The sequence below is a fragment of the Melanerpes formicivorus genome, unplaced genomic scaffold (genome assembly GCF_026170545.1).
Source record: "Melanerpes formicivorus ecotype bairdi unplaced genomic scaffold, bMelFor1.0.p_v2 SCAF_29, whole genome shotgun sequence".
NCBI lineage: Eukaryota > Metazoa > Chordata > Aves > Piciformes > Picidae > Melanerpes > Melanerpes formicivorus.
This window is the reverse complement of record NW_027142381.1, coordinates 6,312,298-6,336,101: the sequence shown is the minus strand read 5'-3', so window position 1 is coordinate 6,336,101 and position 23,804 is coordinate 6,312,298. Positions and strand designations below refer to the sequence as shown.

The following is a 23,804-nucleotide window of genomic DNA, read 5'->3' as shown; positions in this document are numbered from 1 at the left end:
GTCTTGCACTGCTCTGGGTGGCTGTCAGAGTAAACCAGAATTTTTATTCCAGTGCAAGTCAGCTTGCAGTTACAAGTTTGGAGGTAAATGAAACCACTAAAGCAATACATAAATGGGAATTCGATGACAGATCAGGTGGGTGGTGCTCAGCCACTCTGGCCAAGGCCTTCCTCAGACCTGGGACTCCTGGTCACAGCAGTGTTGCCCCCATCAGCCCCAAATGCTTTGTACCAATGGTGCGACGGCCAGGGGTGACCCTCCGGTCCTTGGGACAGAGTGTGGCCACAGCTCAGAGAGCCTCAGGTAGGCATTGCACACCCTAGATGGCTAGAAGTGGTTTCCCCTGCAACAAGACATCAATCTGTTCAGTCATGAGCCCTTTCAAGGATCAGGTGCTACAAGCTGGTGCTGAGGGATATGGTTTAGTGGGGACCTGGCAGTGCTGGGCTCATGGTTGGACTCAATGATCTTAAAGGTCCCCTAAGCAAAAGAATTCTATGGTTCTAAGTTCTTAGAGGCTCTTTCCCTCTGCTATGGGCAGGCTACTGGGGACAACCAGTCTGCCCAGTTCCCATCAGTAAGCCCCACATTTTATAGAATCATAGAATTGTTAGGGTTGGAAGGGACCTCAAAGATCATCTAGTTCCAACCCCCCCATCCATGGGCAGAGACACCTCACTCTAGATCAGGTTGCTCAGAACCACATCCAGCCTGGCCTTAAAAGCCTCCAGGGATGAGGCTTCCACCACCTCCCTGGGCAACCTGTGCCAGTGTCTCACCACCCTCACAGGGAAGCATTTCTTCCTAACATCCAATCTGAATCTACCTATTTCTATTTTTGTTCATTCCCCCCAGTCCTATCACTACCTGACACCCTCAAAAGTCCCTCCCCAGCTTTCTTGTAGGCCCTCTTAAGATACTGGAAGACCACAATAAAGTCTCCTTGGAGCCTTCTCTTCTCCAGACTGAATAGCCCCAACTCTCTCAGTCTGTCCTCATTTTGTCAGGCTTAGTACTGGTGGGAGGCAGCTCTGTGGGGATCAAGAGAGGCATTGCATAGGTAAGAGGCTCAGTAACAGCAGAGTTTGTTTGAATGCCCTCCTTGTGACAAAGGATTTCCTCCACGCCCAAAAGGCTTTAGATGGGCTCCTGTTTGCAAAGCAGGGCAGATGCTTCCTTCATCTTTCTGCCACCACTCCCTGCTGAGGCATAACCAACAGTGCAGCTCTGAATCAGTTCCTGTTTCAGCAGGAGCTGGACCCCCCAGAGCTGCTCTGCTTTGGGTGCATTTCATTCCCTGCTGCCTCAGAAGTGATGGAATTGCAGCAAAAAAAAAAAGTTCAGCACTAGGACTGCAGGGAGTGAGTGGCAGGTTACAAGTCCAGACTGCTGATCACCCCTCTCCTGTGGTGACAGCATCTGGAGAGGCACCAAAACAAGGCTGAGTCCCACAGGAAAGGGAGCAGAGCCCAAGGCAACAGGATGATGGAGGCTGAGACCAGGCAGGACTGAGGGGACACAGCTGGGGGCTCATGTGGATGGCAGAGAGCCTAAGCTCACCTTTATCACCACTGCTGCCACAATCCCCAGCAGGGCCAAGACGACCAGTGCCATTTGGCTCTTGTTTAGCTGCTTAAAGACAACACACTTGATGAGATCCACCTTCTTCTGGCTGCTCGGCGGGTACCGACAGGAGTTCAAAATCTCCATCTTCAGGTCCTTGATCAAGTAGGAGCGGCGGTGGGAGAAGGTCTCAAAGCTGTGCTTGCCGTGGCAGGCTCCCATCCCACTGTTGCCTGAGACACAACCCAGGCAGGTCATGCTGTACACACTGACAGTTGCATTGCTGAGACTCTCCTTGGGAGCCCCCAGGACACAGACACCATGGCCGTGGTGTCTCCCACTGTGAGCAGCTGCTCTGCTCCCCATGGGCAGAGAAGCAAAGGGCAGCTGTAATAACTGCCCAGAAACAAGAGAGGAGCTGCTCACTGCTTTGAACTCAAGGCAGTGAGCAGCTGGTTGTGTGCATCCACCCTCCAGTGTTGATGGCACCAGCCCTCTCCTCCCTAGGGCCCAGCCCTGCTTCTTCCAGCAAATTCACACTGGGGCAGGGGACAGGAGGGGCAGGGGACAGGAGGGGCAGGGGACAGGAGGGGCAGGGGACAGGAGGGGCAGGGTCTGGTATTTCACACAGTGTGACACAAGGAAGACATTCAGCAATCTGCCATCAGAAACACCCGAAACCTCAGCACACTACCCACAGCCAGGTGGGCTCTGCTACAAAGCCATGAACCTGACAGTGACCATGGATGCTCAACCAGCTGCTTGGCCACATGCAACTTTATCCCATGCCCCAGTGCAGGAGAACCTGAGCTGTGGATAGATGTCAGAGGGTCTTCCCAGAGGGTCCACAGGCATCAACTGCTCTAGCCACTAATGAGCCTTTTACAAAGGAACTCAGCAGTGAAAATACTAATGGAGGAAAATAAAGCTGCAAGTTCCTGAACTGCCAGATGCCCATGATGGCACCTGGGTCTGAGGCTGCTGATGGGAGACTGAAACCAGGTGTTTAGGACGAAGCAAAGACTTACCCACACCCCCAAAGGGCAGACTGAGAACCCCATATTGTATGAGGACATCGTTGACTGTCACACCACCGCTGGAGGTCTCTGACATCATGCTTCTGATCAGCTGCCCACAATGAGATATAGCACAGAGGGAAATCAAGATGGGCCAACAACATTCTGGCATTTACCAGAGGAGGTGGGTGCCAAAGGTGAAGCCTGCATCCCCCTTTGTGGTGGGGCCAGGCTGTGCCTTGCTCCTCGAGGGAGCACAAGCTCTGCCCGGCATGAACAGACACAAAAAGAAAAGGCTCTGTCTCAGTGGGACAGGTTGTGCCTGAGCCAGAGCCTGGGCTGCTCCTCAGCCCTCCCACCCCAACGGCCCAGGGCTGTTGTGGCATTGCAAAGCCCTGCTGTAAATTCCTGACCTGGTACAGCAGGGCAGGAGGTGTGCAAGGAAACTGAACCCACCAGCATGGGCTGGCAACCAAGGTGCAGGGGACTGTGCAAACCCAGAGTCCTGCAGCAGGAGACTGGGAACTTCCAGCAGCTCTGGGGACACTCGTGGTCCCCTGGGAGCCAGAGGCTGTGATTCACAGGCAAAGAGGAGACAACAGAGACCCTGCAGGGAGTCAGGCCTGGGGTGGGCCATGTCCAGGATTGACTTGCACGCAGACACCTCCACAGGGAGCACAGCCCACACTCACCTCCTTCTTGTTGGAGAAGACATAGAGGGCAAGAGGCTTCTCCCGAAGGTTGATGAACTCAATGGCTTCCTCCACACTCTTCACAGGCACAATGGGGAGGACTGGTCCAAAGATCTCCTCCTCCATCACCTTTGACTCCGGAGAAACGTCGGTCAGGATGGTGGGTGCTGAGGGGAGCAGAGAGGGTGTGAGCAGGACAGAAGATGTGGTGCACCACAGGACCTTGTCTTGGCTGGGCACTGCCTGCACGCAACACACACCAAGCAAGCCACAGGCACATGCAGCTCCCAAAGGGCTACCCCGGCAGAAGGTCCAAGCCTCCAGCTCCCCTCCCAGACAGCTCCCAGAGGTACCTATGAAGCAGGAGGCCTCATCAGTCTCTCCCCCATGAGCAATCTTCTGCCCTTCCAGCAGGCCCAGGATCCTCTTGAAGTGGCGCTTGTTGATGATCCTTTCGTAATCAGGAGATGACTTCACATCTGCCCCATAGAACTCCTGCCAAAGGGCACAGCAGAGCCCAAGTGCTCAGGAGCCCTCTGCAACAGCCACAGCTGCGGGGCTGCAGCTCCAGCACCTCGCACCGGGCCTGTAACGGGGACAACTGCCACAGCTCCAGCAGCTCCATGCTCACCTGCAGAGTGGCCTTGATGTTCTCCACCACCTGGCTCTGAATGGATGGGTGGCAGAGGATGTAGTCAGGGGCGATGCAGGTTTGCCCACAGTTCATGTACTTGCCCCACGTTATCCGCCTGCGGGCACAGGGAGAAGCTCTCTCTGGGCTCAGTCCCTTCAGAGCTCACAGCCCAGCTGAAAGCGCCTGAAGGACACCCCCAGGCCAGGGACGAGAGCCCACAGACGTGCACCTGCCCTGTCCCACCGCTCAGACCCCAGCAAGGCTCCAAGAGCCTGACCTGCAGGCCACAGCCAGGTCACAGTCGCTGTCGATGTAGCAGGGACTCTTCCCCCCCAGCTCCAGGGTGACCGGCGTCAGGTGCTTGGCCGCCGCTGCCATCACGACTTTGCCCACCGCGGAGTTGCCAGTGTAGAGGATGTGATCAAATCTCTGCTTCAGCAGCTCTGTGGTCTCAGGCACTCCTCCAGTGACCACAGGGTACAGCTTCTGCAGGACAAGATGTGGGGGTCACCCCAGGACAGCTCATAACTGTGTCATGTCGAAACCCAGGGACTGATGTAGACCCACATTCACCTGGTCAAGGTACTGGGGGAGGATATCAGCAATCAGCTGAGCTGTGTTCTCACTGACCTCTGATGGCTTCACCACCACAGCATTGCCTACAATACAAATGCAGCACAACCGCTGAACCCTCACACTCCTCTCCTGCCCCATACAGTGCCCACCCACAGCCCCAGGAAGGACAGGGGCTGAAGCAGGTCCCCACCTGCTGCGATGGCCCCAACCAAGGGCTGCATGATCAGGGTGAAAGGGTAGTTCCAGGCCCCGATGATCAGCACCACTCCCAGCGGCTCGTAGCGGATGAAGGCCTCGTCCCTCATCGTCATCAGGTTCCTCTTCACAGGCTGAGGGGCTGCCCAGGATGGCAGCCTGCCCGTGGCCAGGGCCAGCTCCTCCAGCACATTTACCATCTCAAAGATGAATGCTTTGTGCCTACACTGTAACAACAGGGAGCTTGGGGTGGGCCAGCAAAGGCGCCCAGGTCCCTCACCCACCTCCCCCACCCACTGCACCTGCCAGCGAGGCACAGCAAAATCATCCAGGACCATGCAGACATCATCTGACATGGTGAAGGCAGCCCTGGGGGTTGCTGCTTCCCTCAGTGCTGACCACTATCCATGCGCAGCAGAAGGGAGAGATCCTCCCCACCGACCCACACCTTGTGCAGATCTGCCTTGATGGCTGCCAGGATCTCCCTCTCCTTCTCCTTCACCATCCTCTCCAGAGCCTTCAGCTGCTGGATCCTGAACTCCAGTGCGCGGCACCGGCCCGAGTTGAAGGCAGCTCTCGCCTGCCCCACGACCTCCTGTATCCTCTCCATGGCTGCTCAGCGCTGCAGGGAGAGAGCAGCAAGCCTCAGCTGACCACGGGGCCATGGAGGGCTGCTCAGGCCTGGGAATGCTGAGGGCACCACCAAGAGATGTCCTACCTGTAGCAAAGTAAGGAGATACTCTCCTTCCATGGCAACTGCTCAGGGCTCACATCTCCCAATGCCCTGTCCTACCTGCACAGGGTCCACCAACAGGTGCCGCCTCTGATGGTGACCTAGCATCTCTTGGGATGGAGAGATCTGTTCTGTAGGTGCTTTCCTCCAGCTTGGGCATACCCTTAAACCCAGCTGACCATGGTCCTGTTGGGCAGCCAGCTAGAAGTGGAGCTGTGTACCTGGAGTCAGCTCATACCTGTTTCCCCCATAACCTCAAGTCCCCACATGGCTTTGTGGTTTTGTCCTGCTTTCTGGCAGAGGTTTTGTCCTGCTTTCTGGCAGCCAGGACAAGAACTCTACCTGCAGTCCCTGACTGAACAAGACACCGAGGTTCCCTTGCAACCTTTGCCAGGTGCCCTCCCCTCCCCACCTGGACACAGACCAGATGCCAGCCAAGAAAGCAGATGATTCATTCCAAAAATGAAGGAAAAAAGCAAGTTACCTGCAGAGAAGCTTCTGTCTCTCCAGCAGTCTCCCACAATGAGTGCAAGCAGTTGCAAGCCCTTCCCCTGACACAGCTTGGAGCAATCTCTCCTCCCGCAAGAGGACAGCTGGCCTGAGCCCAGGCTCTTGCTAAACACAAGAGGCCCTTAACCCAGATACATCCTTGCACCAGGAATGTGGAAGCCCTGGATGGCTGCATCCACCTGCCCCTGTGGGACTGTGAGACCCCAAGGCTGTGCCCACGCTGGCTGCACAGGGCCAGCAGAGCACTTTCAACCTGCCGCAGCAGCTGCTCGCAGCCAACGAACACAGCCCAGGCTGTCAGCAGGGTGTAACAGCCCCCACATGGGCAGTGCCTGTGGGTGCCTGGCCATCAGGGGGTGGATTTGCACAGGATGGCACTAGATTCACAGATTGCATTGGCTTGGAAGAGAGCCTCATCCAACCCCCCTGCAGTCAGCAGGGACACCTCCAACTAGATCAGGCTGCCCAGGGACACATCCAGTCTGATCTTGAATGTCTCCAGGGATGAGGCCTCAACCACAGCCCTGGGCAACCTGTTTCAGTATTTTACCACTCTCGTTGTGCAGAATTTCCACCTGATGTCCTGATGTCCAACCTAAATCTCCCTGCTCCAGTTTCAAACCATTGCCCCTTGTCCTATCACCGCAGGCCCTTCTGAACAGTCGCTCCCCAGCCTGCCTGTAGGTCCCCTTCAGATATCAAAATGCAGCTCTCAGGACTCCCTGGAGCCTTCTCTTCTCCAGGCTGAACAGCTCCAATTCTTTCACTTTGTTTTTGGAGGCGAGGTGCTCCAGCCCTCTGATCACCTTTGTGGCCCACCTCTGGACCAGCAGAAACAGTCAGGTTTCTCCACAGCTCCCAGCATCACCACGCTCCATGCCCTGCCTAGCTCCAGGCACCTCTGGCATCTTGCTTGCGCTGTCCTGCCTGAGCTCTGAGGGGTCCTTCCCCATGAGCAGGATGTCATCATGCTGGGGACCTCCATGAGTGGTGAAGCCCTGGAATGGGTTGTCCAGGGAGGTGGTTGGGGCCCCGTCCCTGGAGGTGTTTAAGCCCAGGCTGGATGAGGCTCTGGCCAGCCTGATCTAGTGTGGGGTGTCCCTGCCCATGGCAGGGGGGCTGGAACTAGCTGATCCTTGTGGTCCCTTCCAACCCTGACTGATACTATGATACTTCAGCACTGGATCAGAGGCACCTTGCAACATGTGTGTGACATTTGGCCCAGCCACAGTAGAGCAGGGAGCAGCAGAGCATGGGCAGGATCACCTCAGGAGACTGCAGAGACTTAACCAGGCTCAGGTTATTACTTAAATTCTGTGTTTATTTAGTACTTGCAAAAGATATCATTAAAAAGGCTTAGCATATGGATTTTCAGCAGGCATGAAGAAATCCTACCTTATTGCACAGTAAATGTAGTTCTGTAGAGTGAGCAATTGCATTTAATAATTACCTTTACCTTTGTGCTTCTTTAAACATTAGTATTTCTCAGCATTCCTATCTCTCAGGTCCTTTTCACCTTAATTTTTTTCTCCAGCATCCTCTCCCCAAGCTACAAGAAGCCCCACATTACCTCTCAGTGCAAGCTTATAGCAGCCCCAGAAGCTGGATCAGAGAGGAGCATGTACACACTCTTTCAGCAATTGTTTTCCCTTGGAGGATTCTGGCCAGGAGCAGCTTTGTACTGGTTTTGCCTGGGATGGAGTTCATTTTCACCACAGCCACTCAGTTTCTTCATAGTAGGACAGTGCTGTGGTTTGGATTTGGGACTGAAGCAGTGCTGGTAGCACACCCATGGTTTAGTTGTTGCTGAACACTGCTGGCACAGTGTTACAGTCTCCATTTCTCACCCCACCAGTCCATAGGTGGTGGACAGCAAGAAACAGAGAGGAGACATGGTTGGGAGAGCTGACCCCAGCTGACCAAAGGGACATTCCAGACCATGTGGTGTTGTGCTCAGTGATAAAAGCTGAAGGGGCAAAGAGGAAGGTGGGGTGGACACAGAGCTTTGGCAAGTCTGCCCAAGTCACCACAAGGTGCTGCAGCCTTGCTCTCCTGGGGATGGCTGAACACCTGCCTGCTTGAGGGGAAGTAATCAATGCATTCCTTCATCTGTTTGCACACCCAGCTTCACTTCACCTATTAAACTGCCTTTAACTCGGCCTGCAAGGCTTCTCACTTTGATCCTTACAATTCTCTTCCCTGGTCCACTGAGGGAGCCAGTGAATGGCTGTGTGGGGGTAGCCCACAACAGGGCACTTTATTGTGGGCTTCTCCCTTCTCCAAACAGGCCTGGAAGCTGTTCTGCATCAGTGTCAGATACTCTTATCTGCAGAGCATAGGCAGTGCAGCATCATCTTTGTCACTTTCTAACTGCCAAATAATTGTGACAGGCACAGGATGAAACCCAGAGCCCCAGAAAGGGCTGAATTCCACCTGTGGATGCTTCTGGTTTGCAGAGATCAATGAATATTTCACCTCAGTTAAACATGCAAGGGGAAGCTCCCTGGGTTTATTCACACCCACCACTATTGGTAGCAGCCAGCACAGCCTGCTTCAGACTCATCACCAAAAGGGTGGCTGCCCAGAGCACAACAGAAAACTGCAGGGAAAAACCTGACAACCCAGTGACAGCTGAAACTTTAGCTCCTGTTTGTCACTGGTTCAAGACACAGCATGTGTGTACCTGGGACCAGAGCTCTGCATGGCATGGGGTGGAGGTAGGGGCTGGTATCTCTTGCTCTGCAGTCCTTTTGAGAGCTTGTACCACTGGTCCCTCTGTTTCAGCATGGCTGTTCAGTAAACAGGAGCCTGAGCTATCTCCTGGTTAGTGTCTCTCTAAGGGAATGCTGTGTGTTCAGCAGCTCACTGAAAGAAGCCAGTACAAAAGAAAAAGAAGTGACTCCCCAGCTCAAGGCAGCAGGCACAAAGCAAGCACTCGGAGTGTGGCTTGCTCTCGCCGCCTCCTCCTCTCTTCAGCCTTAAACTACCTGTGAAAGAAAACACAACACCAAGGTCTTGTGAAGGGATTTGCTGAGGCAAAACCAACTCACTTTCTAGAACAGCCTGAAGCAAAGCCCCCTCACTCAGGATGAGTTCCCCAGAGCCCTCCTGCCCCCTGGGCATGCACTGACTGTGGTCATCCTGTGTGCTTTAGCTCTGAGCACTGCCGGGCAGAGCATCGCACTCCAGGGGAACCTCCTGCAGGCTCCACATTCACTACTCTGATGTGGCTTTGCACCATCTCAAATCAGGTCTACACACAGGAGAAGAGAAAGGCTCCTACCTCACTGTGACAGCCACAGCAGTGCTCTGAAACCTGCTCCTCCTTACTACACACTGGGCCAGCCCAGCCTCTGCACAGCCAGCACAATCAAGAGGGCTTTTCTCTTCAGCACAGAGTGGTGATTCTGAGAAAACCCAAACGGTTTCAAGATGCTGTGAGCTCCTCCCTTCCCTGAGAAGCCATTCACCTAGACACAGCCTGGCTGCTGCTCCAAGGCCTGAGCCAGCTGTTGGCTCTTGTGCCTTCTCCTGAACTCAAACATGCAGGCAGGTAGGTTACTTCTCCTGGCTTGCTGGGCTCCTGCACATCTCCTTGCAGCAGGAATGATGCAGAACAGCCTGAAGGGCAGAGTTCTGATCTACACTGCCACCTCCTGTCCCCTCAGTAGCTGCTCCATAAAGTCAGTTACTCAGGGCATGGATGGGAAGGATGAACAGCTGAGCTTTGCAAGGAACAACCAGCATAGGCAGACATAGCAGCTGGGCCCTCAGCCATGCAGAAACCCCAGAGATCCCACTTGGAGTTTTGGATTTTATCCCTTTACTTGAGGAGGCATGTCAAGATCTCCAGCCAGCACCAGCAAGCCTCAGCCTCCTGCAAGGCAGAAAGCACATCCCACCCTTCTGCACTGCCCAGCCAGAAGCAAAGAAGAAATGGAAATAACATGAGCTAAGGTCAGACTGGGGCTGCAACAGGGTGAGGAAAAAGAGCTTATCATAGCCTTTGGCAGTAGAACACAATCTCCCTTCCCCAGGGTGCCAGAGCCCAGAGCAGCAGCCACTTGGGCTAGGCTGTGGAACAGCTCATAGTGCTGCTGAAGAAAGCCCTGGAATTGCATCTACTCCTACCTAACCTGTCCAAAACATACCAGCCTCTGCCCCTGGAGGGAGCTTCTCACAGGAGACCTGAGGACATTCCTATCCTAGATACCACTTGCCAGAGGGAGAAGCAGATTGTGACACTTTCAGGTGGGCCAGACATCACCAGACCCCAGACTGAAAAATCAGGCCAGGCTCTAGGGAAGGGCTGCAGCTGCAAAGAGTGAACTTGCAGAAGATCAGATGGACTGCACATGCACTCACAGAGATAGCAAAGACCCAAAGCTCACCTTCCACACCACTGCTGCCACAATCCCCAGCAGGGCCAACATGGCCAGGCCAATTTGGCCCTTGTTAAACCGCTTCAAAAGGAAGAACTTGGCCCAATCCACCTTCTTCTGGCTGATGGGGGGATACCGCAGGTTGTTTGTCCCTTCCATCTTCAGGTCCTTGATCAAGCAGGAACGGCGGTGGGAGAAGGTCTCAAAGCTGTGCTTGCCGTGGTAGGCTCCCATCCCACTGTTCCCTGCGGGACAGAAGCCAGGCAGGTCACACCGCAGGCTCAGCCGGTCAGACCTTGGCCGCTAGAGGCCACCAGCAGGGCAAGAAGCAGCACAGGATTCCAGGTGCTTGCCAGCTGGCCTGTGCCTTACCCGCCCTGCATCTGCTTCCTTGCACAACTTCTCTCTGTTCCTGCAGAGAGGACACAACTGATCCTTCCTCTCTGCAGCACTTCTCAGTCGCCCAGATGTCCACCTGCACTCCATCACCCTTCTTCCCCACCTCCTTCTCACTACACTCTCCAGTACTTGTACCCCTGTGTGCAGTTTGCTGTGCCTCTGACCATCTCCAGCTCATCCCTGAATTCAGCTCCCACTCAAAGCACCACACTGAAGCTCTGAGATCTGACCAAGTGCTGTGTGAGAAGGGGCTCCTGAGGAGCTTTACAGGGTGCACTTCAGGTTTTTCAATTCCAGGACAGTTCTTGCTGTTCCCAGCAGCAGAACACTGCTGGTTCATGCCCAGAGGTTTTTCTCTTTTAGCCTCATCCAAACATACTCCCAGAATTTATTACTGAGAAGTGCTACACAGAAACCCTTTGGCTGTAACAGGCACTGGGGTACCTGGCCACAAACCATCTGCTGCTTCCCTGGGACATACCCTGCAGCAATCACAACATTTGGAGGAGCTCCAGTAACTTACCAACACCACCAAAAGGTAAGGTGGAGAGGAAGAAATGCATGATGACATCATTTCCAGTGAACCCCCCACTGGAGGTTTCTGAGATGACTCTCTTGATTAACTGGCAAGAGAAAGCAAACAAACCATTACAAAGGCCCAGCAGAGACCAGACAGTGTAACTGAGCAGGACTAGGAGGGGAAATATGAGCCCACAGCCCTCTCCCTGTCTGACAACTCAGAGAAGCCCTCTTCACACAGGGTTGAAAAGTTCAGAGAAGGAATGGGAACGATGGAAACCTGGGAACTCTCCTCACAAGGGATTTATTGAAAGTACCTAAATTGATCGTGAAAGACTACATAGCACCAAAGAGAAAACTCAGGATTTTATCCATTTTATCAGAGTCATACAAAGATGAACTCCAGCAGGAGACTGGGAACTTCCAGCAGCTCTGGGGACACTCGTGGTCCCCTGGGAGCCAGAGGCTGTGGTTCACAGGCAAAGAGGAGACAACAGAGACCCTGCAGGGAGTCAGGCCTGGGGTGGGCCATGTCCAGGATTGACTTGCACACAGACACCTCCACAGGGAGCACAGCCCACACTCACCTCCTTCTTGTTGGAGAAGACATAGAGGGCAAGAGGCTTCTCCCGAAGGTTGATGAACTCAATGGCTTCCTCCACACTCTTCACAGGCACAATGGGGAGGACTGGTCCAAAGATCTCCTCTTCCATCACCTTTGACTCCGGAGAAACGTCGGTCAGGATGGTGGGTGCTGAGGGGAGCAGAGAGGGTGTGAGCAGGACAGAAGATGTGGTGCACCACAGGACCTTGTCTTGGCTGGGCACTGCCTGCATGCAACACACACCAAGCAAGCCACAGGCACATGCAGCTCCCAAAGGGCTACCCCGGCAGAAGGTCCCAGCCTCCAGCTCCCCTCCCAGACAGCTCCCAGAGGTACCTATGAAGCAGGAGGCCTCATCAGTCTCTCCCCCATGAGCAATCTTCTGCCCTTCCAGCAGGCCCAGGATCCTCTTGAAGTGGCGCTTGTTGATGATCCTTTCGTAATCAGGAGATGACTTCACATCTGCCCCATAGAACTCCTGCCAAAGGGCACAGCAGAGCCCAAGTGCTCAAGAGCCCTCTGCAACAGCCACAGCTGCGGGGCTGCAGCTCCAGCACCTCGCACCGGGCCTGTAACGGGGACAACTGCCACAGCTCCAGCAGCTCCATGCTCACCTGCAGAGTGGCCTTGATGTTCTCCACCACCTGGCTCTGAATGGATGGGTGGCAGAGGATGTAGTCAGGGGCGATGCAGGTTTGCCCACAGTTCATGTACTTGCCCCACGTTATCCGCCTGCGGGCACAGGGAGAAGCTCTCTCTGGGCTCAGTCCCTTCAGAGCTCACAGCCCAGCTGAAAGCACCTGAAGGACACCCCCAGGCTGGGGACGAGAGCCCACAGACGTGCACCTGCCCTGTCCCACCGCTCAGACCCCAGCAAGGCTCCAAGAGCCTGACCTGCAGGCCACAGCCAGGTCACAGTCGCTGTCGATGTAGCAGGGACTCTTCCCCCCCAGCTCCAGGGTGACCGGCGTCAGGTGCTTGGCCGCCGCTGCCATCACGATTTTGCCCACTGCAGTGTTGCCAGTGTAGAGGATGTGATCAAATCTCTGCTTCAGCAGCTCTGTGGTCTCAGGCACTCCTCCAGTGACCACAGGGTACAGCTCCTGTGGGGCAAACGAGCCTTATAGTTACCATATAGTTACCACGTGTCAAGGCAGCAGCTCTGCACAGGGCAGGCTCACTCGTGGGCTCTGTTAACAGCTCAACGAGAGTGAGAACAGAGAAAAGCTCTGCTCCTTCTCCTTAAGCCAGGTTTCATTTGAACTAAAAGAATTGGAGCTTGTGGCCAGGGCTGAATCAGGCCATAGAGTTGCTCCCACAGATTAAAACTCAAGGCACGTATGATCACTGAGCTCTCCTGAGGGCTGCTTCCTTCCTCAGCTCTCACCCTACATCAAGACAATGCTAAGTCCCTGGAGGAAGCTCCCAGTGGAGCTGTGCTGAGAGAGAAAGAGCCTCAGGGACACAGTGCAGTGGATGACACTGCTGCCAGAGAAGCAGAGGAAAAACAACACATCCTGCTCTCAGTCTGGTTTGGCAGGACAGGGAAACCCAGGACACGCTGCTAGAGAGTAAACGGCACCCAGTCCTCAGAAAGAGCCAGACACAGGCAGCATCCAGCACAAACTTGTGCTCACCTAGGGGGATTCCTAGCCCTGCAGAGAAGGAAGCAGCTACTGCAGTGAGAGGTACACTCACACACCTCTTCACAGTGTGGAATGTCAGAAGGGATGTCACGTTGCAGCAGGGTTATATAAGCTTGTTAGGTTATGCTAAGACATGAAGAACGTGGCAACATCTTAGTGCTCTGTGAGTAATTCAGCCCTTCCTGTACCTCCTGCTTAAACTCCTTTGGAGAAAGTAAGCAACTAATATGACTCTGACCTGTATGAGCCCTTTAAATGCATACCAGATATTTCCTCAAGACAATATCATCAGGAGCAGGACCACACTCACCCGGTCAAGGTACTGGGGGAGGATATCAGCAATCAGCTGAGCTGTGTTCTCACTGACCTCTGATGGCTTCACCACCACAGCATTGCCTACAAGATAAATACAGCTCAGCCTTTGAACCCTCACACTCCTCTCCTGCCTCATACAGTGCCCACCCACAGCCCCAGGAGGGACAGGGGCTGAAGCAGGTCCCCACCTGCTGCGATGGCCCCAACCAAAGGCTGCATGACCAGGATGAAAGGGTAGTTCCAGGCCCCGATGATCAGCACCACTCCCAGCGGCTCGTAGCGGATGAAGGCCTCGTCCCTCATCGTCATCAGGTTCCTCTTCACAGGCTGAGGGGCTGCCCAGGATGACAGCTTCTCTATGGTCAGGGCCAACTCCCCCAAAAAACCCATTATCTCATGGCTGTATGCATTGGGCCCACACTGCAACAACAAGGAGCATGGGGAGGGATCAGCAAAGGCACCCAGCTCCTACATCCACCTCCCACACCCACCACAGCAGCTCAGGAACAAGGCAAATTCTGCTGGTGCTAAGTGTTTGATACTGGCAGTTCTGCCCCAAAGGATCCCTAACAGAAGACAGTCAGTCTGGGTGCATGGGGTACAGGGTGCAACAGCAGGCAGAACCTTACAGCCAGGACCTGCCTTTCCAGTCTCACCTCGGACTAGCTCTTTAGCAATGGTGTCAGCAGACCTTAGCAGGACATCAGCAAAAGCAGCCCTCAGCCTCCCCACTTTCCCTTCCATGCTGATCACTGTCTGTGCATGACTGATGGAAGAAACTTCCAGTCCAGACCTTGTGCAGATCTGCCTTGATGGCTGCCAGGATCTCCCTCTCCTTCTCCTTCACCATCCTCTCCAGAGCCTTCAGCTGCTGGATCCTGAACTCCAGCGAGCGGCAGCGGCCCGCTTTGAAGGCAGCTCTCGCCCGCCCCACGACCTCCTGTATCCTCTCCATGGCTGCTCAGCGCTGCAGGGAGAGAGAAGCAAGACTCAGCTGACCAGAGCCGTCTCTCCTCCGGCTGAAGAGGGACATTTCCCACAGGCACCGGCCACACTCAACCACCACTGCAACCCCACCTCGAGGGCTGGGTTCTGCTGCCGCTCGGTCCCAGCTCTGCTCAATCTTTCTGCAACCCCCAACAATTTCCTGCAGTTTTGTGCTTTGCAAAAGTTTAACACGGCGCACTAGGGGCAAACATCAGTACAACGGCAACCGCTGGCGGGCAGGGACGGAGGTCGGGGGCAGAGGCCTTTCCCCGCACCGAGCGGCACCCGGCAAGGCCGAGGGCGGAGGCGGCCGGGCGGAGGCGGCCCGCCCGAGGAACCCCACCGACCCCCGAGCGCCAGCCGGGCTGAGGCAAAAACCCCAACCGCAGCTCTCCCACCCCCAGGAGAGTGCCACAGCCGCCGGGAAGCGCCCCCCACCCCCGCGCCCCCTCCGCCCCCCCGGGCCCGCCCCCGCCGCCGTCCCCCCGCTCGCCTCAGCTGCTTCCGCCTTCCGCTCACGTGACGGCGCCGCGCGCCCCCCAGGCGGGCTCGGAGCGGAAGCGGACGGCGCGCGCGGGCCGGGGCGGTGCAGCGGCCCCGGGACCCCCCCCGGCGGCGCCTGGTCCCGAGAAGCCTCGGATCCGGTGCCCCATCCCCAGGAGCTGCGGGGCCGGACAGGGTCCCCCGGGAACCGGCATCACCTCGATTCCCCCGGTCTCGGAAGGTCCTTCTCTGCTCCCGGACTCTCCGCGGGCTGCGGTGCCGGAGCTGCTCGGGAAAGCGGCCAGTGTCCCGTGGGCTGCCCCGGGAGATGTGCCGAGCCGTGGGCGGGACCGGGTCTGGCACTGACTGCGGCCCAACAGGGTGTGATCTGCTGCCGTGGGGCAGAGGAACGCATTGCGTGAGGTCTCTGGGGAGGTTAAAGTCCCTCTCCGGGTTCCTTATCACAGGAGGGCGAATGGCACCGGGCAGCGTTATCTCTCGGTGCGCCCTGCAGAGCAAACGCTGCCCTGAACTCACCCAGCGCCTCAGCTTTGGGCGGCATTTCCGAGCTCAAGCGCTGCTGAAGGGGATCACGGTGCCCTTCCAGCAACATCCTGCGCGGCTCGGCAGGAAGAGACAAATCGGTCACGGAAAACCGGCCCGCAAGGACTGGGAAACGCAGGCGATGTTGCGGAGGAGGCGAAGCAATGCCCAGGAACAGCCTGGCTGGGGAAATAACCGTGAAACTTGCGTGGGAAGCAAGCCAAAAGAAACAAACAAACAAACAAAACCCCTCAGAAACAAACCAGGGAAAGTAATTGAGACAAGACTGGGCTTGTTCCGGTTAAAAATAGTCCTGCCACAACTTGTTCTAAGGAATGTGAGGGGATGAAGTTGAAAATCATTGTGGAGTTGTTTGTGCTCCGTGGTTTCTGACAAGCTAATCATGCTCCTCAGCTGAAAGCATGCCCAGTGAAATCCCTGCCCGTCACACCCCTCCATGACAGTGGGTGCCGGTGGCAGCATGAAGCACACGTTCCCCCCCAAAGTTTCATGCCCTTTCCCCAGATCAGCCTGGTTCTAGGGAGCTGAGGGGTGCCCTTTAGCTCAGCCATGATTTCCCCCAGACACAAAGCTTGGCTTTCCTGGAGTCACTTGGCTTTGCTAACAACTCATGGTCTCCGCACGTGAGCATTTCACAAGCGATTGCACAAACCTCAGCAGTCAACAGCCTGCCTTGGAAAAGACTGAGAGGAACAATGGCCAATGCTTGCATGCAGGATGAAACGTGAAAGAAAAGCAGGCTGGGCTTGACTTAACGGAGCCCTTGCACTGTGGTATGTAAAAAGGAGCTGGGTTTGCATTCAAGATGATGGAACGTTCCTCACAGGAGTGTTACCTGATGCAAAAGTGCTCTCCTTGATCCTCTCAGCACCCTTGCTGGCAGGATAGGTGGGAGCTCTGTCCAGGCACCATGCTGTCTGGAGGTCCAAGGAAAATTAGATAAGGAATGAATGCATTGCAGTGAAAGCCTGAGCTCTCAGCATGACACCGTGCCTGAGGAACCAGTGCTGCAGTGCGTCCTTGGCAGGCAGCACACCCACCCAGGGATGCCTGCAGGGGCAGGGAGAGGGTTATTTACCTGGGCTTTCCAGAGTGGCTGTTCTCCAGAGCCTGTAAAATCTTCATCCTTCAGCCTGAGGGTTTTCATGCTGCAGCAGTGCTTCATGTGCTTGGCATCACATGCAGGAGGCAGAGGTTCCAGCTCCCAGTTCATCCCAGTGGCCAGCAGGCTGGTCCTGTGCCACGCTTCCACAGAAAGCTGGGATTTGCAGAGAGGAGAGAGCAGCAGCCTGCTGCATCCTGGGAGACTGTCCCTTTTGGTCCTTGTCAGGGACATCTCTTAGCCAATTATGGAGAAGAAACAAGGCTGGGGGCGTTTTAAGCCTTACAAAACATCAGTTGAGCCTCCCTGGAGCGGCTGGGTGAGACAGGTGGGTTTCAGGGAAGCGTGGGATCTCGAGGGAGAGGGAAGAATAGCCCAGACAGCACACGGCGAAGCGCATGGTCTGCAGCGTGCTCCCCACGCCGAGGAGCTGACAGGATTGTCTATTTTTATTCAGTCACTAAGAAACAATAAAAAAGGGAACTATTTATGGGAAAGTAACTGAACTCCAGAGGAGCTGGGAGGTAGAAGTGGTGCTCTAATCCCAAGGGCTCTTCTTACAGCAGCAAGAGACCTTTCAGTGAGAAGCTGAGCTTGAGACTCTCCTCTCCCCTCCATTCTTGACAGCCCTTTGCCCATACTCCCTTCTTGGAATCACTTATAGCCAGACACCATGGTGAGAGAGGCTCCTGCACAGGGCCTGGGAGCACACCTTTGTGCTGTTCCTTGCCCTGCTTCCAAAAGCTTCCATCAGAGGACTTTGGAAGATAAGCTGTGCAATATTTGGTTTCAAGAGTCCACCAAATAACACCACTAATCAATAAATGGCCTTTTAGCTCACACCCCATGCTCACAGAGCAAAATCCTCAATGTCTGCCTAGTCTGGAGCAGCAAGTGCTTTGGGAAAGTCACATAATCTGGCCAGTGGCACAAGAAGCTGGGCAGATACCAAAGCCCAGACAGCACTCAACCATAAAAGTGGCTACAGAAGCTTAAGAACACAGAGAGGTTTTTTTCTTCTCCCTGGTAACAAGTGATAGGATGAGGGGAAATGGCCTCATGTTGTGCCAGAGGAGGTATGGGTTAGGTCTGAGAAGAAACTTCTTCACTGGAAGAGTTCAAATAGTGGAAAAGAGGCTCCCCAGGGAGGTGGCCAAATCCCTGTCCCTCAGGGTATTGATGCAGAGTTGTGGTGCTGAGGGACACGGTTTAGCCCCAGACTTGGTCGAGTTAGGGAATGGTTGGACTCTATCATCTTGAAGGTCTTTTCCAACCAAAAGGATTCTGTGATTCTGTAAAGGAACCTGCACAAATAAACAGCTCAGTTCATTTATGGCATCACTTGTTTTGAAAGCTGTGGCTGATCTCACATTTGCAAGAACAAGATACTGTGTCCTACAGAGCCATGGCCTGTGGGCTGCATTGTAGACATAGCTGGGGCCATGGAAAATGTGAAAGCCACACAAAGAAACAATGAAAATGATTGGCACAAAGAGTGCAACAAGGCTCAACAGCACCGCTGGCACTTGGTTTGCTTGCAGCCAAAGAGGAGGGGGGAGCCTGCCACATACAAAAGCCTATTGAAAAGGTGTTTGTCTGAAGAAGCAGTGCCAAGACTTAGTGAGACTGGGCTCCAGCTGACTTACAGACCTCGAGAGAGGGGTTACTGAGAGGGATTTCACTCATCTACAGACAGGAGGAGCTATGTGGGACCTTGTTAAAAAGCCAGGGATGGCTGAGGTTGGACTGGGAAGTTCAGGATGAAAGGAGATTTGCTTAAAGGGATCCTGTACAGTGAAAAAAAAAAACCAATAAAGTGGCAAGCAGACTTCAAAGCAGATAAAAAAGCCAAAAAAAGCTGAAATTAAACAAAAACATGCCAAAAAATAGCAGAGGAGACAGGAATCAAAAAGGCAGGTCAGGAGTCAGGTCACAAGCCAGCCAATCTGAATTTCAAAGCCTCAGCAAGCTTTGAAAGCAGCAGTACCTAGCTCTCCTTGCTCTAGATGAAAAAGCAAGCTTTCCTTTTTGGTGCAGCTGGGCTGTGCACCACCTGTGGTGTGACACCAGTGGATCGCAAGAAGTTACTGCCTCTGGACCCAGAGGTGATGATGGTAATAGTGCCAGAAAGCAACAAGACCTGTGCCCAACCCAACGAGTCCCCAGAACAACTCACAGCTCTCAACTGAAAACTGCTGCTCAGAATAGTTTGTAGCATCTTGGTTGTAAGTTAAATCTTAGTATCATAGTATCAGTCAGGGTTGGAAGGGACCACAAGGATCATCTAGTTCCAACCCCCCTGCCATGGGCAGGGACACCCCACACTAGATCAGCCTGGCCAGAGCCTCATCCAGCCTGGCCTTAAACACCTCCAGGGACGGGGCCCCAACCACCTCCCTGGACAACCCATTCCAGGGCTTCACCACTCTCCTGGGGAAGAACTTCCTCCTCACCTCCAGCCTGAATCTCCCCACCTCCAGCTTCATTCCATTCCCCCTAGTCCTATCACTACCTGAGAAGTCCCTCCCCAGCCTTCCCATAGGCCCCCTTCAGATTTAGTTCTTTGCATCAGAGGAAGGGCTGAGAGTTCAACTTCTTGCTTATAAAGAGCAACAAATGTCTGAATCAAAAGGTGGTTTAGACTCCTCAGTCACTGTGGAGAGGGTGGGACATGTATGGAACATGGTGCTCTTGAATAGATGCTAGAGCTGAACTAGAAAAGCAGCACATCAAATACCTCCTTTCAAAGTCTATCTTTAAAAAGGCTAGGGGGAAAAAAATAGAATGTAGTAGAAACAAGCACCTGCTGTTCAGCACGGGGAGCTGAAGACAGAGGACAGCTTCAGGAGCTCTGTGGAATGAGTTTATGCAGAAAGACAGGCTGTGAACATTGGTCTCCTCCTCCTGAAAACAGTGAGCAAGAATAGCCCTTTTCTTCTCCTCCTGTTTGTGCAGCTGTAGTCTTGCTGGCAAGAGTGGAAGGAGAATGAGCTTGAACCCTGAGGGGGGAAAAAAGAAGCCAACAAACCCCAGTGAGTTCCTGGGAAAAGCAGCCTATCCCCTAGCCCTGTGCACTAAGGCTTTTGCTCTGCTCCTACAGTCATGTTCAGACATAATGAATCATTAACATTCTCTGCTCACTCCTTCCTCCTCCTCTTTAAGTGCCAGTCACCACCACAAGGGGCTTTTAAATAACGAAACTGACAACCATTTGCTAGTACAGCTAAGAAACACCCCAGCAAGCACAGCACATCTCAGCTGGGAAGTAGCTACAAGGTGGACAGAGCTCATTTTTGGTAACCTTTGGCTAGAAATTGTAACTTCAGTGCCAGCTTTTGTCAATCAGCTCTGTACACGCTGCTCTGGCAGCCCAGGCAGCTCCTCTTTGCTAGAGGCAACAAATAAGCACCTCATTGAAAGGGCAGACAGCTGTTACCCAGGAGCCTGCTGCCCCTCCTGGTTTTCAAATCCAAGTTTAAAACAAAATGTAAACGCTAGGAATCGTTTAAAAAAGGCTAAGAAAAGAAGGTAAGAGCTAAGAAAAGGGTTAAAAAAAGGGGGGGGGCGGCACCCAAGGGGTTAAAAACGGGGGGGGAACACACACACACAAGACAAGGGTTACCAAAACCAGGAGGGGGGCCCCAAGGGTTACCAAAAAGTATAAAGTAAAAAAAAAAAAACCCAACAAAAATAAAACCAAAAGGCAGAGTAAGTTGTTAGGAATCCTAAGAGAAGGGAAAAGAAACACAGGGGGACACACTTTGTGCCAGGGCTACCCAGAGCACATAAGACCCTTCATGGGGAGGTCTTGAGTTCGAGCCTGCAGTGAGGAATAGAATAGACTAGACCAGACCAGACCAGACTGAAAGAGACCTTCAAGATCATCATGTCCAACCTATCATCCAACACCACCTAATCAACTAACCCATGCAACCAAGCAGCCTGTCAAGTCTCCTCCTGAACACCTCCAGTGATGGTGACTCCACCACCTCCCCAGGCAGCCCATCCCAATGGGCAATCACTCTCTCTGTGTAAAACTTCCTCCTGACCTCCAGCCTGAACCTCCCCTGGCGCAGCCTGAGACTGTGTCCTCTTGTTCTGGTGCTGGCTGCCTGGGAGAAGAGACCAACCTCTGCCTGTCTACAACCTCCCTTCAGGTAGTTGTAGAGAGCAATAAGGTCACCCCTGAGTCTCCTCTTCTCCAGGCTAAGCAGCCCCAGCTCCCTCAGCCTCTCCTTACAGGGCTGTGTTCCAAGCCCCTCACCAACTTTGTTGCCCTTCTCTGGACGCGCTCCAGCAAGTCAACCTCCTTCCTAAACTGAGGGGCCCAGTGTCCTCCCTACTCTAGTCATGAGGTCTGTGGTGACAGGTTTGACTCTTTGAGGTCTCTTCCAACCTTAGCGATAGTGATACAGAGATAAGGAACTCAATCAAGCTGCCTCATGCTGCCCTGGTGGCACATCCAGCTGCCTGAGGGCCACCTTCAGTCGCTGCTTTAAGCAGAGTTGTTTGGGGGGTTTAAGTTAATGCTGTTGGCCTTTGGTGAGAGAGAGACAGCAACTCAGCTTTACCATAGAAACACTTCTAGTGTCAGTATTTATTTTTTTACCTTAATATACATTTATACAGGCCAGAATAAAAAGGCTATTACACAACAGTTCAGTGAGTTGTTACCTAGTTTCAAGAATGCTGCATGCAATTACAAAGGAGAGGTAGAAACACCGTATTAAAGACCTAAAAATACAAACATTATAGAAACAAACACCTTCAAATTAACTGTTGGAATCTCATACAGATAAATAAGGTAAAAAGTACATTACTCTTGTCAAAGGAAAGGAAACACATGGTTATCCCAACACTGAAATCATCCTTTTTGTGATGTGTAAGCCCTGTACAATGTTGTCAGAGAGTTCAGACCACTCTGTTTAAGAGGATTAACATGATTCTTTTTTTGTTGGTGCTGTCCTGGAGAATGGTTTGTTCAAGTATTCGAGCAGTTGAGTAATAAAAACAAACAAACAAACAAGTCCCCAAAAGAAAATATAGGAACCATTTCCAGAGAAGCTGATCACAGGATGTTAGGGGGTTGGAAGGGACCTCTGGAGCTCTTCAGGTTCAACACCCCTGCCAGAGCAGGACCATAGAATCCAGCACAGGTCACACAGGAACACATCCAGACAGGGCTTGAAAGTCTCCAGTAAAAGAGACTCCACCACCTCTCTGGGGAGCCTGTTGCAGTGCTCCGTGACCCTGACAGTAAAGTTCTTCCTCGTGTTGAGGTGGAACCTCCTGTGCTGTAGTTTACATCCATTGCTCCTTGTCCTATCACAGGGCACAAGTGAGCAGAGGCTGTCCCTTCGTTCCTGACATCCAGCCCTCAGATATTTATATACATTTATTAGATCCCCTGATCTGCCTAAATACTCTGCAAATCACTGTCCTGATGATCTCGTGGCATGCTTGAAATGATAATGCCTATAAGGCTAAAGGAAGCTTCCCACCTCTCCCCCAAAATGCACGCAAAAGAATCCTGATTTACTGATTTTGCCCCCTCCCCACCACACACTCTTCTGCAGATATTCTACACCAGCTTATTGGCATCTCAGATCCCAAGGGTATTTTCTGGATGTGCATGGTTCCTTGCAGAACCTTTCAGTTTACAGTATTTCAGGTAATACTGCCCAAGAAACAAAGCTACAGAGAACTGTCAGTACACCCCTAGAGACTGCAGGCATTAATGCACATACTGCATGCACAACAGAAGATGCAACTGAGTCTAGATAAAAACAAAAAGCAAACAACCAGCAACTCAACATTGCTATTACTGAGAAAGTCCAGAGCAGTACTCAAGTATTAGACAAACAGGTATAAAATGGAAAGGTTCACATGAATACAAGTTGTTCTGTTGCTGTTGGGTTTTTTTTTCCTCCTTGTGTTTTACAGTTTGTTTGGAAGTCCTTCTAGAAGCTACATTTGAAATTCTGAAAAGAATTTTATGTACACTGAAATAAAATTCAGCCAAGTCCACTGTGCCTTCTTTCTTTTTTTATATATATATATATATATAGATGAGTTCTTCAATAATGAATGTACAGTTGCTTTAGTAAATTAGTGCAAAACAAAACATTTTGGAAGAAGGTCATCAAATTGTATCCACATCAGCTGAAAAGCCACTGGGGATTTTGCACAGATGGAGAGCAGTTTCTTCCATCACCATCTCTCCCCTCCCCGTGTGAAGAGCACTCTCTTGCCATCCCTTCGTGTGACAAGTGGAGCCATCTTCACAACATGTGAGCTCCAATGCAAGCCAGCTTTGCCCCAAAAGCTTCCCACAGCACTTGCACGTGGTTAGGGTTTCCCAAATTCACTCTGCCACATTTTCACTGAAACTCTGAAATATTTTTCACGACCTTTTGAAGGAATCCTCTGAGGGAAATGTCTTTTTGTACCTGACGCAGAAAGATCCGCTCTCTGTAATCCTTCCTCACCAGGGGGGAAAAAACCCAACCCTGATGATTCAAGGTCAAAGCACACATAAAAGGATCAGCTTGAAATGTGAAGAGAGATTCTTTTAAGTTCTGTTGCTAGGAAGAAAAAGGAGCTGCTGGCTCGCTAAGGCAAGTGTACTTTTGGAATTACTCCTCTTTGAATACGCTGCTGTTTCTTTGGTAGTCACCACAGAAATGTAAGAATCATCTTCCATGCGGGGCAGAACAAGGACAACAATGAAGCTGTAGTGAAAAAAAGTGCAGTATCACTGATGTGGTCCCTTATGTTCACACCATCTGGTCCTCAGGATATTCCTACTGCTCATAAACAGCCACGGTGCTATAGCAAAGTGCAGAAAGCCTTCGCTCGATGCTGGATTTATCTGCAAGCAGAGA

The 23,804-nt window shown here is 52.9% G+C and overlaps 3 protein-coding genes across 9 annotated transcripts in view; all 3 read right to left on the bottom strand.

The window, feature by feature from the left end:
- Positions 1 to 22: 22 nt before the first annotated feature.
- LOC137449345 (aldehyde dehydrogenase family 3 member A2-like) lies at positions 23 to 14,916 on the bottom strand. 4 transcript variants are annotated; one of them, XM_068154754.1, is made up of 11 exons: positions 14,862 to 14,916; positions 5,125 to 5,298; positions 4,672 to 4,903; positions 4,479 to 4,564; positions 4,183 to 4,391; positions 3,903 to 4,020; positions 3,625 to 3,766; positions 3,272 to 3,438; positions 2,592 to 2,691; positions 1,561 to 1,796; positions 23 to 343 (listed from the first exon to the last, which is right to left on the bottom strand). In XM_068154754.1, the coding sequence occupies exons 2-11, from the start codon at positions 5,284 to 5,286 to the stop codon at positions 320 to 322; spliced, it is 1,476 nt and encodes a 491-aa protein (XP_068010855.1). In that variant the 5' UTR covers positions 5,287 to 5,298; positions 14,862 to 14,916; the 3' UTR covers positions 23 to 319. The 4 variants fall into 4 exon arrangements, with proteins under 4 accessions (XP_068010855.1, XP_068010853.1, XP_068010856.1 ...); XM_068154752.1 differs by lacking the exon at positions 14,862 to 14,916 and adding an exon at positions 5,894 to 6,000; XM_068154755.1 differs by lacking the exon at positions 14,862 to 14,916 and adding an exon at positions 5,894 to 6,000 and having other exon boundaries at positions 4,536 to 4,564.
- On the bottom strand, positions 7,220 to 15,595 carry LOC137449344 (aldehyde dehydrogenase family 3 member A2-like). 4 transcript variants are annotated; one of them, XM_068154749.1, is made up of 12 exons: positions 15,473 to 15,595; positions 14,578 to 14,751; positions 13,973 to 14,204; positions 13,780 to 13,865; positions 12,718 to 12,926; positions 12,438 to 12,555; positions 12,160 to 12,301; positions 11,807 to 11,973; positions 11,224 to 11,323; positions 10,311 to 10,546; positions 9,203 to 9,326; positions 7,220 to 8,906 (listed from the first exon to the last, which is right to left on the bottom strand). In XM_068154749.1, the coding sequence occupies exons 2-11, from the start codon at positions 14,737 to 14,739 to the stop codon at positions 9,249 to 9,251; spliced, it is 1,530 nt and encodes a 509-aa protein (XP_068010850.1). In that variant the 5' UTR covers positions 14,740 to 14,751; positions 15,473 to 15,595; the 3' UTR covers positions 7,220 to 8,906; positions 9,203 to 9,248. The 4 variants fall into 4 exon arrangements, with proteins under 4 accessions (XP_068010850.1, XP_068010851.1, XP_068010849.1 ...); XM_068154750.1 differs by lacking the exon at positions 15,473 to 15,595 and adding an exon at positions 15,265 to 15,288; XM_068154748.1 differs by lacking the exon at positions 15,473 to 15,595 and adding an exon at positions 14,862 to 14,947.
- Positions 15,596 to 21,486: 5,891 nt separating this feature from the next.
- ULK2 (unc-51 like autophagy activating kinase 2) overlaps positions 21,487 to 23,804 on the bottom strand; it is a 43,220-nt gene continuing 40,902 nt past the window's right edge. Inside the window, exon 28 of the mRNA XM_068154746.1 lies at positions 21,487 to 23,791. Coding sequence (XP_068010847.1) covers positions 23,724 to 23,791 — 68 coding nt within the window. The 3' untranslated portion in view covers positions 21,487 to 23,723. The remainder of the gene's footprint in view (positions 23,792 to 23,804) is intronic.